General features: G+C 34.1%; 1 protein-coding gene across 2 annotated transcripts in view; it reads left to right on the top strand.

Moving 5' to 3' along the window:
• LOC145266309 (cytochrome P450 4V2-like) overlaps positions 1–6490 on the top strand; it is a 76862-nt gene extending 70372 nt beyond the window's left edge. For both annotated transcript variants that reach the window (XM_080121863.1, XM_080121864.1), the window contains 2 exons: positions 1206–1385; positions 2907–6490. In XM_080121863.1, coding sequence (XP_079977989.1) covers positions 1206–1385; positions 2907–3064 — 338 coding nt within the window. In that variant the 3' untranslated portion in view covers positions 3065–6490. The remainder of the gene's footprint in view (positions 1–1205; positions 1386–2906) is intronic.
• Positions 6491–15652: the final 9162 nt, after the last annotated feature.

Here is a 15652-nt window from a genome sequence, read left to right as displayed (position 1 = left end):
TAGATATCTCACTGCTGATGCAATTCTCTATCTATATAAGAGCCGATGGAGTACTGTTGCCACATCTGGGAAGGAGCTGCTAGAAAGGACTCATCCTGCCTTGATAGAGTTCAAAGTAAGCTCCATGGCTTAGTGGGGGATGTCCTTTTCTCTTCCCTGCAACCTCTTTCTCACAGAAGAGATGTTGCGAGTTTGTCTCTGCTTTATCGTTATTTTCATGACAAGTGCTCAACTGAGCTTCAATCTATGGTCCCCCCCTTGCCAAACTTCCACAAGAAACATTCGTTTATCAATAATTCCCCCCCACTCTTTATCTGTGCCTAAACCTAAACGTAGATTCAATGAACAAAGTTTCTTTCGTAGAACTGCACACCTGTGGAACTGTCTTCTGTTCTCCTGCTTTCCAGCTGACTACAATCTGATTGTCTTCAAGTCCAATTTAAACAAATTTTTGATGAGCCGTTCCACTTAAGTTCACAAATTTACCGAATTTCCATTACTATTGTTTACTATATTGTCCAATTGACTACTGTACACTCTTTAACTCTTATCATCGAGTGGCCTCTAGGCCTTGATAAGTGGTGATGCCTATGTAAAAAAAAAGTACTCAAAAAAGAAGCAGCAATTTTGTCCACTTAATGACCACGGTTCAAAATAGAGGGTGGAATGATAAAACTGTTGCCTTAGAAAAGACAACATGAATCCATTTCCGTTTAATGAAAACCGGTTTTCTCTTTTCGCTGTAGACCATCTATTAGCTGGCCAGTTGTGTACAAATCACATGATCGATAGGAGCCTTCTAACATGTCTGAAAGTGACACAATGTTCCACAAGCGAGATCGAAGATGCGCCACTGTGCAACTCATGCTCTCTACCGATTCAACTTATGACAACAGGATCATTGCCAATACCCTCAAAATGCATTGCTGAATAGTACTGGATTGCTTAACAACAACGGTTCAAAACAGAGATGAGAAATCTTGTTACTGGAGGAGATAAACAGGATTCATTTTCTCGTTTTAGGGGACAGCACAAAAAACATGTCTTTCCTCGTTCAACTAAAAGCAAAAAGAGCCCTTTCTCCCTTGATCCCTGACATCAAACATTGTCATTGATTAGACTATATAGGAATAATTGTTCAAAATACAGGGTGAGATGAAAAAATTGTCATTTAATAATTCTATATTTTTATTCTTCATTTATAGATGGTTACATAATTCCGCCCAAGTATATCGTAACTTTATTCATTGGATGTTTACATCGAGATCCGGACAATTTTCCAGATCCATTGGTTTACGACCCGGATCGATTCTTGCCGGAAAATACAAGAGACAGACATTCATTTGCGTTTATACCATTCTCAGCAGGACGACGGAATTGCATCGGTAAGTAAATATCATACCTAATTTCTAAAATAAGGTCTGTTAGATTTTCAAACTTAGACTCAGAATGTTTGAGTCTGACTAGCCAGGAAATTGATTAAGTAGTTTTTTTTTTTAACTGCGAAAATAAAGTACAATTTTTACCAATTAAAAATTTTTAATTATTTCGAATACAAACAAAATCTTGATAGACAAATTGAGTTGTCGTCCTTGACTTTTAAAGCGAAGTGGCAGCTATCCTATCCTATCTCACTATTTCATATAATTTAATTTACGTGATGTTTGGAATATGACATCTTTGTTGCACGTCGAGTACATATATCACAACAATTTGTCTGTATTTGGATTTTTTAAAAAATTAAATGTAATTTATGATATAAATCTCACCTGTCTGTTTAAATGTATGTATGTATGTTGGGCACTGGTGTGTGGAGTATGCTCTGGTGCCCAGCAACCTAAGTTCCAGTCATGGATCAAATGGCATGGTGGGTGAAGAGGGCTCCCGTAAGCCATAGTGAAGGCAACCTCTCTAGGAGAAGGAAAACCCTGATATAAAACCTGCGGCGACTGCTGCTTCCAATGATGTTGACTTGCTCTTCTTTTTGGTTCAATGTGGCAGTTGTTTAGAAAGTGGGATTGTCTCGGTGCAAAGTCTTTCCTCACTATAAAAAGCTTCAAGCACAGGCATTACTTAGAACTCTCTGCCTGCTTTCCAGCTGACTACAACCTGATTGTCTTCAAGTCCAATGTAAACAAGTTCTTGATGAACCATTCCCCTAAATAATCCAATTTACAAAATTCCCACTACTTATGTTTACTATGCTATAATCGCATTGACTAATGTATACCCATTAACCCTTATCCTCGAGTGGCCTCTGGGTCTTGATAAGCGGTGATTCCTGTGTAAAAAAAAAAAAAAGAGTTTGAATCTCCCACAGGAGAGACGTTGCAAGCCTGTGTTTGTTTTATCGTTATTTCCATGGCAGGTGCTCGTCTGAGCTCCAATTTCTCGCCCCCCCCCCTCGCCAATCTTTCACGAGAAACACCTGTCTGGCTGAAACTACTGTCAATAATTTTCCCACCTCTTTATCTGTGCCTAAGTCCAAACGTAGATTCCATGAGCAAAGTTTCTTTCTTAGAGCTGCACGCTAGTGGAACTCTCTACCGCTTGCCTGTTTCCCACCTCACTACAACATGGACGTCTTCAAGTCCAACATAAACAAACTCCTGACAAACTGCCCCCTTAAGTAAGGCACTCTATCAAAACCCCTAATACTAATGATTACTACAATACTATCTCATTGATTACTGTTCATGCAATAACCCTTATCCCTGAGTGGCCTTCAGGCCTTGATAAGTGGTGACCCCCATGTAAAAAAAAAAAGAGTTTGAATTAAGTACTTTTAGGTAATGTATCATTAGTCATGGCTGTTAGTGGTTGAGAAGGTTTCTTGTAATTATTAAAGAAAATGCCGATAAGTATAAAAATGTGTTCGTGTCTAATTTGAAAAGTATTTTTTGCAGGTCAGAAATTTGCGATCGCAGAAGAGAAGACTTTATTGTCTTGGATATTCCGAAGATTTCGAATTGAGACAACACAGACGGAAGCAGATCTTCATCCGGACATTTCTTTGGTGCTGAGACCAAAATATGGCATCAAGGTCAAAGTGTCAAAACGATAAGAAGCAACATACCAGTGGATGGGGTGGATGGGGTGGATGGGGTGTGGGATTAAAAAAAAGGATGGGGGAGGGGGTGCTGATATCGCAGTTCGCGATTATGTAGGGGAGATAACTAGTATTAACTAAGATCAAAGTGTAGGATCTGCTCTTCAGATGCGACACTTCAATTTCTTGTTCTCTGTCAGTAGAGGAGAAATCCTCCACGACTGAGACAATTTTTATTTTTGTACCTTTTCTCCACGTTAAAAAACGACCCTGGTGTCTAACTCTGTCCCGTGGGGAGGCATTGTAAATAGGAACTAGCATTAACTAAGCAAAAATAGGATTTTTTGCAAGAGATAATTTAGGACGCTAAAATAACAGATCAGACAATGAAACAATTTCAAATAAAAAAAAGGCATTTTCACAAAGAGAAGATAGTCTGGAAATTGCCGAAGCATTTTGTCAAAAGTGAAGCCACTAGTAAAAATCGTATCTTTTCAAAACTTAAAAATAAATTGGTGATTGTTATTATTATGATAATATTATATGATATTTTAATTTTAATTCCAGAATTCTTATATATTATTATAGTCATGATTTCAAATGTAAAAAAAGAAGCATTTACATGCAATCAGCTAGGATCGAAACCAAACCTGTAGCATTCAAAGCTGGTGACGTTACCACTGTACCAACATGACACACATAAGAACTGATTAAAAATAAACTAAGATGAATGTATAAAAAATTTAACAATTTTTTTCAATTTTGACCCATTTTTTTTTTGACTCCTTAAAAACTATTTTAACCGGTTAAATACCCATAAAAGAATGTAAAAAATCCAACCATTTGAGGCCCCTAGCGCCGCTTTGTGACTTTTAGTTTCAGAGGAGATAGAGTTTGAAAATATTGGAACAGACAAACATATAGCTGTTTATATATTAGATTATTATCATTATTATTATTATTATTATTATTATTATTATTATTATTATTACTACTACTATCATATTAGAGAGAAAAACTGGGGTATAACTTTGGATCTGGTGACAGACGCCTCAACCATCTACTGTTTATGGATGATTTGAAAATATTCAGTAGAAATGAAAAGGAAATAGAGAGACTGGTAGAACTTGTGGGGACATACTCAGAAGACATTGGGATGGAGTTTGGGATTAGTAAATGTGCGGTGCTGGTGATGAAAAGAGGAGTAAAGGTTCATTCGAATGGAATAGTGCTGCCAAATGGAGAAATCATGAAAGAAATAGAAGATAGAGGATATAAGTATTTGGGAGTGCTGGAGGGTGTAGGCATCATGAACAGAGAAATGAAAGAAAAAGTCAGGAAGGAGTATCTTAGTGAAACTAATTGCAAAGTCGAAACTGTATGAAGAAACCTAATGAAAGCAGTAAATGCATGGGCAGTCAGTGTTTTGAGATACAGTGCGGGAATTTTAGAATAGTCTGACAAGGATTTACATGCCATGGATATCAAAACAAGAAAAGTTTTAGAAATGTTTGGTATATTTCACATTCGAAGTAGCGTAGCAAGGCTGTATCAAAAGAGGAAAGATGGTGGGAGAGGATTGAAAAGTGTAAAAGATTGTGTTAGAACGGAGGAGATGTTGAAGGAGCATGTGGTTAGAAGTGAGGAGTGGATGCTTAAGGTTGTGGCCAATGAAGTGGAGGTATGTGAGACAAAGGCTGATTATGTGAAACGTATGGATAGAGAAAGGGCAGAGGAACTGGCTAGGAAGAAAATGCATAGAAGGTTCTTCCAGGATATAGCAGAAGTGGCTGATGAAAGATCATGGCAATGGCTTAGAGCTGGGTATCTGGCTAAGAGTACTGAAGTTTTTGTTTGTGCAGCACAAGAGCAGGCATTAAGAACACGATTCTTCAAAAAAGCGGTTCTAGGAGAGGAAGTTACTGCAGAATGCCGGATTTGTGGTAAGACCTCAGAATCAATTGCGAACCTTGCAGCAGGATGTAGTGGACTGGCCCAGAGAGAGTACCGCAAAAGACACGATTGCATGGGACTCTGGATATATTGGGAGGTGTAAGAGGGTTGGGGTGAAGTGTGCTGGAAAATGGTTTGAGGAGGTGCCTGATGAAGTGAGGATGGCAAGGTAGAGGTATGGTGGGACAAAAGTGTCATAACAACCAAGCAATTGGAACATAATCGTCCGGATTTAGTTGTCATTGACAAGGTTTAAAAAAACTGGCAGATAGTAGATTTCTCAGTACCCTGGGACAAGAATGTGAGAGAGAAGGAGAATGAGAAGTGGAGCAATTATGCTCCATTGGCGTTGGAGATAAGGCGTATACACGGGTTAAAACACAAATAATCCCGGTCATAGTTGATACACTAGGAATAGTATCAAGTCGTCTGGAAGGACAATTGAAAATACTACAAATCCCTAATGTTTTAGGTGGCCTTCAAACCTCTGCAATTATAGGTACCACCAACATCCTTAGGAAAACACTTGATCTTTGAAGCTCCTGGTTTGAAGCCAGGATTAAGGGAAATCCTCTGGAAATGAATCCCATCCCTTTCCAGAGAGACGTTCATAAACGAAATCAAAATTATTATATATATATATGTATATATATCAACATCTATATATTAATACAATAGTGTGTGTTCTTTTGTGTGTCACGCTTTCTGGCAAAAAACATTGATTGAGATTTAATTCCAGAATACACATTAATTCTGGAATACACATTTACGAATACACCAGGCACCAGGTGTTCTCACCGCTATATTTGTTTTTAATTCTATAAAATTTAGGGTTTTATCTTTGGTAAATGTAAAAGTTAAGAAATAATTGATTTTAAATTATTCTGTAGTAAAAAATGATAACATAAATCTCTCAGCCGGTGGACGCTATAAGTTTTCTAATTCAAAATATTTGGGACAAAAATTGATGCATCACTGCAGTTTATTTTTTTTACATGTTTTATTGTTTGATATATATATATATATATATATATATATATATATATATATATATATATATATATATATATATAAATGTAATTCTTGGTTTGTCCATTATCAATAAAACCATATTTCTACATGACCAATTTAATTGAAATTTTCAGACAGTCTTTCTTTAGTCGAGGAATGTTTTCATGTTATTAAAATAAATTAACATTGCAAATTATAAAAATATTAAATAAAATAAAAATATTTCTTGTAAGTCGTTTCTGCGGGACTATTCGGTTTTTACTTCCAGTAATTATTTCAATTCATCCACCAAGATTTGACGACTCTAATCGATAAGTGAAAAAAAAAAACATCCTCTATTTTTTAAATTTAAATTCATTTCTCATTTTTTTAAAATTTAAAACAAATTGCTCGCCAGAAGGTGCATTTTGAGTTGAAACATAAAAGTCAAAGAACCTTAACAAAACATCTTTTTCGTAAAACAAAATTGGCAGCACACGTTTTTGTTTGTTTGTTTGTTTGTTTTTTAACATGAACTTTTTTTAATTATTAAAACTATAAATTGTTAGGTGAAAGTACAGTTTTTTTTTTGAAGAAAATTCATGGTACATATGCATTTTAGTAACGTGTTGAAATAATCTTTTTTTTTTATTCTTATTTGTTTTTTTCAGTCATTCTTACCATGGAGAGGGGAGGGTGTTTTGTAACTATTCTGTGTTTTCAGCTAACAATTTATTATTAAAAAACAATTTATTATTAAAAAAACATTTATTATTTACAATTTATTATTACAAAAAAAGATATCGTGAAATTATGTAAAAGAAGATATTGTAAAAGTTGAATTTAACTTGAACCCCCCCCCCAAAAAAAAACAACGCGATTAAGGTCCGATTAAGATTCGATTGTTTTGTTTTTGCTTTTTTTTTACTATGAGAAAACTTTTTTAACAAAATTGAAAATGCGAAAATATAAATGCTTTTTCTTTATTAAAGAAATTGTTAGGTGAAATACAGAAAAGTTTTTGGCAGATTTGCTGTTTAGTTGTACAAATATCCTCAAACCAGGTAATCACTAAAAGGGAGTCTGAAAAATCAACACCGGTATCACGCAGAAGGATTTTTTGACATGTTTTACAAACTTTAAATGGGTAAAATATAAGCACATAATTATTGAAAATGTGATCATGTGATTAAAATTTAATTTAAATTAACCATGTTGTTTAACAAATTTAAAAAGTAATGCCAGATGAAGTATTACAATGATTAAATATGTTTTATTTTATAATTTAACATTAAAAACATTGAACAATGAAAATAAAATTTTGGGTACTTATATATTTTTTGTTACTGTGCTGAAATAATAACGTTATTATTTTGAAAGCCATTCTTAACATCAGGAGGATGTTTTGTAACTATTCTGTGCTTACACCTTACAGTTAAAAAAAAGAAAGATATCTTGAAACTTTAATTTAACCCAAAAAACTATTTAAAAATAGCATGGTATCAAAAATACATAAGCACCAAATTTTGGTTTAATTTTACAGTAGATATTGTTCTCGGACATATAGGAGGGCAGATGCTACCATGCTATTTTTTATAGTTTTTTTTTTCAGTTTAAATTCCAGTTTCACAATATCGTTAGTTATAAAACACCCTCAGCTCCTCATTAAGAATGGTTTTCAAAATAATAACGTTATTATTTCAGCACGGCACCAAAAATACATAAGTTCCCAAAATTTCATTTTTATTGGGCAATGTTTTTAATCTCTATATAAATAAAATGAACTCATTTTTTCTCGTCTGATTTTGACATTAATAGGATTAAAAATCAAGATATTTCATGCAAATATAATATGCACAAACGGCAGAACAATATCTGAGGTGTGTTATAGGCTTATTATTTCTCAAATTCCTCGATAATCTTAGATTTCTATACTTTTTCTGCTGAGAAGTCACGGCCAAAATCGGTTAAGATCAATGGAAGTGGTAAAATATTTTCTCTCTAATAAATTCCTCCTCCCCCTGCCACCACTTAACACCGTTTGGGGATCGTTCACAAGGAACAGTTGAGAAGAGAACACCGGTTTGGCTTCGTAGTTCTTTCATGTGAAGTTATTTAAAATCACTAAACTAAGCTCCAGTGCTCTGTGGCGTAGTGGTTAGCGTGCTGGACAATTCACATTATATTTTCACGTTCGCGCCGACCTACCGTAGTCGTTTTTTTTTTTTTTTTTTTTTTCCTAAACAACTGGAATGGACTTTTCTTGGTGGCCGAACTGTTAACGTTGCAGATGTTTTTTTTTTTTTGTTTTTTTTCACACTTTATTTTCCTACTTTTACTCATGACTCCGGGTTTGATCCTTCCTACTTAACTACCATAACATTTTTTAAAACTCCATCCCCCCCGTCCCGGAAACAAACACTCGGGCAACGCCGGGTACCCCCGCTAGTTTTAAATAAAATAAAACATTTAATCATTTTAAAACTTCATCTTTCATGACATTTTTTTAATTTGTTAAACAACATGGTTAATTTAAATTAAATTTTAATCACATGATCACATTTTCAATAATTATGTGATTATATTTTGCCCATTTAAAGTTTGTAAAACATGTAAACAAACTTTTCCTGGTAAATATTCAGATACGTTACAACAGAACACCGACCACTCTAATTTGGTTTTTTAAAAGTAATCGAGGTCGCTGACAACGAACCTGATACTCAAACCGGGGGCAAATTTACCGTTTGCATGGTATTAACCCCTGAACCCACAAACTACTTTCCGACATTTTACAGCTTCAGTTTACGCTACGCGCGTGCGGCAGCATAAACGACGGCTTGCTTCATCTAGCAAACTGCCTTCCGTACAAATCTTCCGCGGAAAATTTAAAATTAGATGAAAAAGAAATAAAACAAGAAAAGGAAAGCACACCAAGTTCGGGAGGAGGGGGTAATTTAATTGTTTTTTTTTTTCTTTCCTGGAACATAGAATTTTCAAAAAGTACATTATAGCACTTTTTCGGAGGAAAAAATTACGGACTGACATTTTCTAATGACTCACAATTAAAGAAAAGTACAACAAATTGGGGGACTTTTTTTTTTGTCTCACATAGTTTTTAATGCGGTTTACAAAAACATAAGCACCAAACATTTTGGTAAAATCCATTGAAAGCGGTCGGTGGTTCTATGAGAAAATAAAGCTGTGTACGCATTATAAATGTTTCTTTTCTGTGTCTTACGTTATACATTAGTACATTAGGGGTCATTTCGAGTTAAAAGTTTATTTACTGCACTCATCTGGACTAAAGAAAATCATGATTTAAATGGTGTATGTCTCGTCTAAATAACTAATGATGAATATCTAATATGGCCGACAAGACGGGTGATCAAAAAATCAGATCGAGCGTACCGGAAAACGAAATGAGATCAAATGAGGTCTCATTTCGTTAGTCTCATTTCGTTTTCCGGTACGTTCGATCTGATTTTTTGATCACCCGTCTTGTCGGCCATATTACATATTCATCATTAGTTATTTAGACGAGACATACACATTTAAATCATGATTTTCTTTAGTCCAGATGAGTGCAGTAAATAAACTTTTAACTCGAAATGACCCCTAATGTACTAATGTATAACATAAGACACAGAAAAGAAACATTTATAATGCATATACAGCTTTATTTTCTCATAGAACCACCGACCGCTTTCAATGGATTTTACCAATTCCTTGATATGGCCGACCAGACGACGGGTGATCAAAAAGTCAGATCGAGCGTACCGGAAAACGAAATGAGATCAAATGAGGTCTCATTTCGTTTTCCGGTACGCTCGATCTGACTTTTTGTTTTTCGTTCTTTTTTTTTTGCGGGAGGGAGATTCAATTATGGAACTTATGTGGCTTAATAGGTGCTTCTGCAGTTTAGTTAACCGTTTTTCCGTGAGTAACGCAACGAGATTTACCGATTAGAACACTATTTAACATTTTTCGAAGATTTTACTGTTTACATTGGGGGCGCAAGCAGGGGGGGGGCGGGTGTGCTGTTGGGGCGCGCAAAAATCAGACATATTAATATTCGCAAAATGAAAAATCTGCACATATTTCCATAATTAATATTTTATCCTGTTACTGCTGCGAAAAAAGTATATGATAAAATTTTGGGAGCTAATTAAAAAATTGAATTTTTAAAAAAAATCTAAACTCTGCAAATTAGAATTTACAACAATTTATTATTCGACAACGAATATAATTTGAAACTTATAGTTTATATTGAATGCGCGCGCTCGTAATATTTTTATATTCGTAAATGTTTGGTACTTGTGCAAAATACTGATTGCACTGAAATAATAACGTTATTATTGATTATTTAGAAATCTATTCTTAACGTGGGAGGATGGGCTTTTTTGGTAACTATTCTTAACTTTTACCTAACAATAATAAATAAACAAAAGATACCGTAAAAATTTAAATTTAACTTGAAATTCATGTCTAAAAAAGCACGCTCCGTACTCTCTTTTTGTTGTTTTGGTTTTGGAAATTTATTTTTTGTTAATCTAGTGGGTTTTCAAAATCCCGGTTACAAAAAGTAAAAAATCTAGCGATTTTCTGGAGATTTTATGGCCCCAAATCTAGCGGGTTTTGAAAATCTCAATTGGCAACACATGACTTTAACACCCGTTTTTATCTGCCACTTTTGTTGTTGTTGTTAACCCTTATATCGGCGGTCATTTGTGTTGCTGATATCTACGACAATGGCGATTTTTCTGCTTTTCGTTGCGTTCATCCTGACGGCTGTCTTCACGTATTACGCGCTCATCCGGCCAAATCAATCGATCTTCTCGAAATATGATAAAAAAAGAAAGATGCTGGAATTTAACGATTACCCGATTGTTGGCGCGTCTTTAAGGTTTCTTGGCACCGGTGAAGGTACATATATTTCATCTCTGTTTTCGCATTTTTTTTTTTTTTTTCATAACTAAAACTATAAAAACCAGACATTTTAGTCCGTTAAAAAACACGGGCAAAAGTTATAGACTGTTGACTTTGACTGAATGCATTATGCCAAATTGATGGTTGAATATGCTTAAATTTGTACTCATTTGTGGATAAATTCCTAATCCCTATTAATTAGGCACCGCCAAAACTGGGGGGAGGGCAGGTCAGTACTTTTTGACGGACAGTCTTTTTAAAAATCTACCAAAAATCAGGTAATTATCCGATCAATACGAAATTTTCAGCGATTATTAGGAGAAGAATGAACTTTATAACAGTGTACTTATTTTTCATAAACGATATTTATATATATATATATATATTTTTTTGCTTACAAAACCCCCCCCCTTGTTTGGAAGTGGGAACAAATATGCTTAAAATAATCATCTGAAACTGAACAAAACATATTGTGTTGTTGTAAGGGACAGAATTATAGATTAAAAAAAAAAAAAAAATTGTTTGCATACCTTATTTTGACGTCTGAATATCAGAACTTCGATTGTGTTTAATTATCCCGCTTTTGAGTTTTGAAGTGTGAAATTCGGTGAATATGTTAAGTAAAATAATTAATTTAAGTTAAGCAAAACAACAAAAAAATTTTTTTTTAATATTTATACGAAAAAAGCCATTTTAAAATTTTTGATAAATGAATTAACAATTTTTTTTTAGCGAGCCGAATAATGCATGACCATTATTAAACAGAGCATGCTTTGAATAATCGATACAAAAAAAAAAATAAATTCGATAAATATTGTGCCCTTTGTGTTAAAAATGGCATCATTTTTTTCGATCTCGTTTGAAAACGTTTGCCGCCTTTCGACTACGGTGGACCAAACGCGCTGAAATAATTCTTTTTTTATTCTGCTTTAAATTGCCCCCCCCCATTTTGGGGAGCCTGGCCCCCACACACATACACATTAAAAACCAAACTCATACAAATGGTCACCCATCTGGTATTGGCCAGCCTCAGCTTAATAATACATTGAAATTTTCGTCACTGAAAAATAAGTTTTTTTTGGCGTGTTTGGTCTTCCATAGTTTTCTTCTTATCAAAAGAAAACGTAAACAGAGTCGATCTGAACTCTACGTCGACGCGAAATATCTGGTTACCTATATGAATAAGTGGAATTATTTGAAATTCAGGTACTTATATTATAATATTTTTGCATATTCTCTTAGAAAATCATCCTAAATCTTAGTTAGACAATAAATAAATAAATAATTTCAAAAACCCTTTTTTTTTTAAATATTTAAGTACGTTTTTTGTGCAAGACAAAAAATGTCAATTGTTAACTTTTTGGGAAAATTTAACATTTAAAATTTAATTAAAAATAGTAGAAAAAGTTTTACATTATTCTGTTTTCTATATGATAAAATTCAGGGTTTTATCTTTCTGGAAAAAAAAAAGTTACTCAGAAATAATGGATTTTAATAAATGTAATTTAGTTTTAAAAAACAACAACAACTTGATTTTGCGGCCATTTTTGGCGGTGCCTACTATTAATCCTTAATCGTACGTTGAACGAATACTACAATACTTAGTTCGCTGCACCTTTTCATAACAAAGATCCGTACAAATCTTCAACCAGATCGGCCCAGTAATTCCTTAGAAAAGTGGAACTTAAATACTAATCCCTATTAATTGCCTAAATATGCAACCAATTGACTGACACCATAATACTTAGTTCGCTGTAACTTATTATAACAAAAGACCATGCAAAATTTCATCCAGATCGACCAGTAGTTTCCGAGAAAAAGTGGAACAGACAGACCGAAAGAATTCAAGAAATATAATATAGAAAAACTAAACTTTTAGCCCGTTAAAAAAAAAACGAGCAAAAGTTATAGCCCGTTGATTTAGAATGGATGCTTAATGCAAAACTTCTAGAGTAAATGTGGTATTGTGGTGAGTGCATTAGATATAATTTTTATTAATACCTATTAATCTCTAACATTAAACGATGTAAGAAATTATTTCTCACAACCCATTTTACTCCCTGCAGAGGCAAAAGAATCCACAAATACAAAAGCCATACCTTTCAAACTCAAAATTTATTCAAAAGTAACAGCAATGAAAGTTTAGTGGTTCTGGTAAGTCCATTTGCAAAACGGTGGCCAGTTTTGCCTCCATAGCATGGAGCCGGTAGTATGAACTCCTATTGTCGTAGTGTTAGTTCTTTGTTCCCCAAAAGGATCCATGTATATTCATGGTGGACTCGGCGGAAATGTTGGCGCTTATAATTAGGCATAAATCGAGTCGCTTGGAACTCTAGTTGAATTGAGATAAGTTCCAATATTTGGTAAATATAAACATGAAGAAATGTTCATTAATGTCATCCTGTAATTAGGATAATTTCAGCAATATAAAAGTGTCTCTGCTTGTAGAGATGTGATCCTTTCTTCACCAACAGTTTGGTGATACAACATGAAAAAATTGACGTAGCTCCCTGCACATGTGGGAGCTGCTGGTTTGGAGTCCATCCCTTTGCCGAGTTACTGCATGGACTGAAAAATAAAAGCATGATACAAAAAAGGCGCCAAGCAAATCACCTGACTCATTCAAAATTAACCAATCACGGCCGACCACTCGACTGTGTGGGCGGCCTAAACAAAAAGAGATGGCGAATGTAAATGGAATTTCTCACAACGGATGTGTAGTTCACTGCACTTTATCATAACAAAGGCATATAGAAAATTTTAGCTAGATCGGCCCAGTAGTTTGTGCGAAAAGGTGGGACAGACAGACAGACAGACTAAGAGAGATGTTATATAGGAAATGCTGCATTTCACTTTTTCTGTCTTCAATCGGTAAAGGTTGGTTATTTTGTTTTACGGCATATCAACCCTTTTGGTGTTACTTAATGCCATATCCAGTAATTTTTTGAAAAAAAAGGATTCAATGTTTTATGCTCTTTATACACCAAACATTTATGTTATCATTTTTTTCCTTTTCGCTTGTAAAACTCAATCATGTTCTGCAAAGTCAAAAACAAAAACAACAAATTTACCTCTACAAAAACAACCAAGCCAAACTAAACATCATGAATAAATATTTGAAGACAAAAATAAATAAATAATTAAATAAATAATTAAATAAATAATTAAATAAATAAATAATTAAATAAATAAATAATTAAATAAATAAATAAATAATTAAATAAATAATTAATTAATTAAATAAATAAATAATTAAATAAATAAATAATTAAATAAATAAATAATTAAATAAATAATTAAATAAATAATTAAATAATTAAATAAATAATTAAATAATTAAATAAATAATTAAATAAATAATTAATTAAATAATTAAATAAATAAATAAATAAATAATTAAATAATTAAATAAATAATTAAATAAATAAATAAATAAATAATTAAATAAATAAATAATTAAATAAATAAATAAATAATTAAATAATTAAATAAATAATTAAATAAATAAATAAATAAATATTATGGGGTTAAATGGTAATAAACAAAAGGAACACAGGATTTTTAGGAACGAAACATGTATTCAAATAAATTACAGGCAAAGCGAGTTCAGCAATACCATTCCTCAACGGTTGGGTGTTTGCACACGTCCTACCTGGTCGCGTATCAATCTCAGACAGTCGGGTAACAGTACTCGATACCAGAAGTGACGTCACTAGAGGAAGTGACGTCATGAGATAGTCTATTAATCCCATGGAAAGGCGTCTCCAACACCCCCCTCTCAAGCTTTTTGTTCATAAAAGTTGTCAGTACCTCTTCCTTTTAGGGTTTACCATCAATGGCTCGGTAACCTTTCTCTTACCGGCCCTGTCGGTGGGGCATTAGAATACGCCGACTGCCCCCCTGTAGAGGGTAAAAGTCCCTCAATGGGGGTCATGGATATGACCTTAAACTACAGCTTGTGGGCTTTGGGGAGTGTGGAGTCACCCTTTAATTACCATTGCTCCCAGGTCCACTCTGACCCGGAGTGGTAGTACCTGTTAGGGTCCCAACTATGGGTTAAATAGAAACCGACATGAAAACAACAAATATATTCTATTAAAAAAAAAATTTTCTTCAAAATCTTTGGATTCGGCATTAAATAACCCGAAAAGGGTTGATATGCCGTAAAACAAAAACAACCAACCAACCAACCTTTCTCTTACAGAACGACCTCCGTAGTTCAGGTGTTGGTTGAGGAGGTTCAAGATCAAAAGTTTCGAAGAGAGTGTCTATCGGTTCATCTTCCAATGGTGGACTGTCGCTGGTTTCAACTGTTCGACATCTTAGTTGGTTTTGGTGACGATTGTGGGTATATGTTGGTCCTTGGATGATATATACCATGTCACCGATTCTCTTAGTAATTGTACCCACCTCCCAGAATCATGTGCTGTTTTTATAACTTTTGAAAAACACTCTTTCGCCTGGTATGGAACATTTACTGGGTACACAAGTGGTCACTTGACTGTTTGGGTAAAAGTTTGTCAAAAACGGATCTCACTTTCCGCGCAAACATCGTTTCTGCAGGTGAGACTGCTGTTGGTGTATTTGGGTTAGGTGTAATCCTATACACGTGTAGAAATTGTTGAAATGGTTTGCTTTTAATCTCTGGTAGAGACACCGGGAGTTCTCTGATTGTGTTGCCCATCATTGTTTTTATGTCCCCCATCCGTCTGAAGAGTGGCAATGATGGAATCT

This window comes from Euprymna scolopes, chromosome 41, assembly GCF_053919585.1.
Source record: "Euprymna scolopes isolate OS-2025 chromosome 41, ASM5391958v1, whole genome shotgun sequence".
NCBI classification, from domain to species: Eukaryota; Metazoa; Mollusca; class Cephalopoda; order Sepiida; family Sepiolidae; genus Euprymna; species Euprymna scolopes.
The sequence above is the reverse complement of the archived record's forward strand: the minus strand, read 5'-3'. Positions and strand labels throughout refer to the sequence as shown.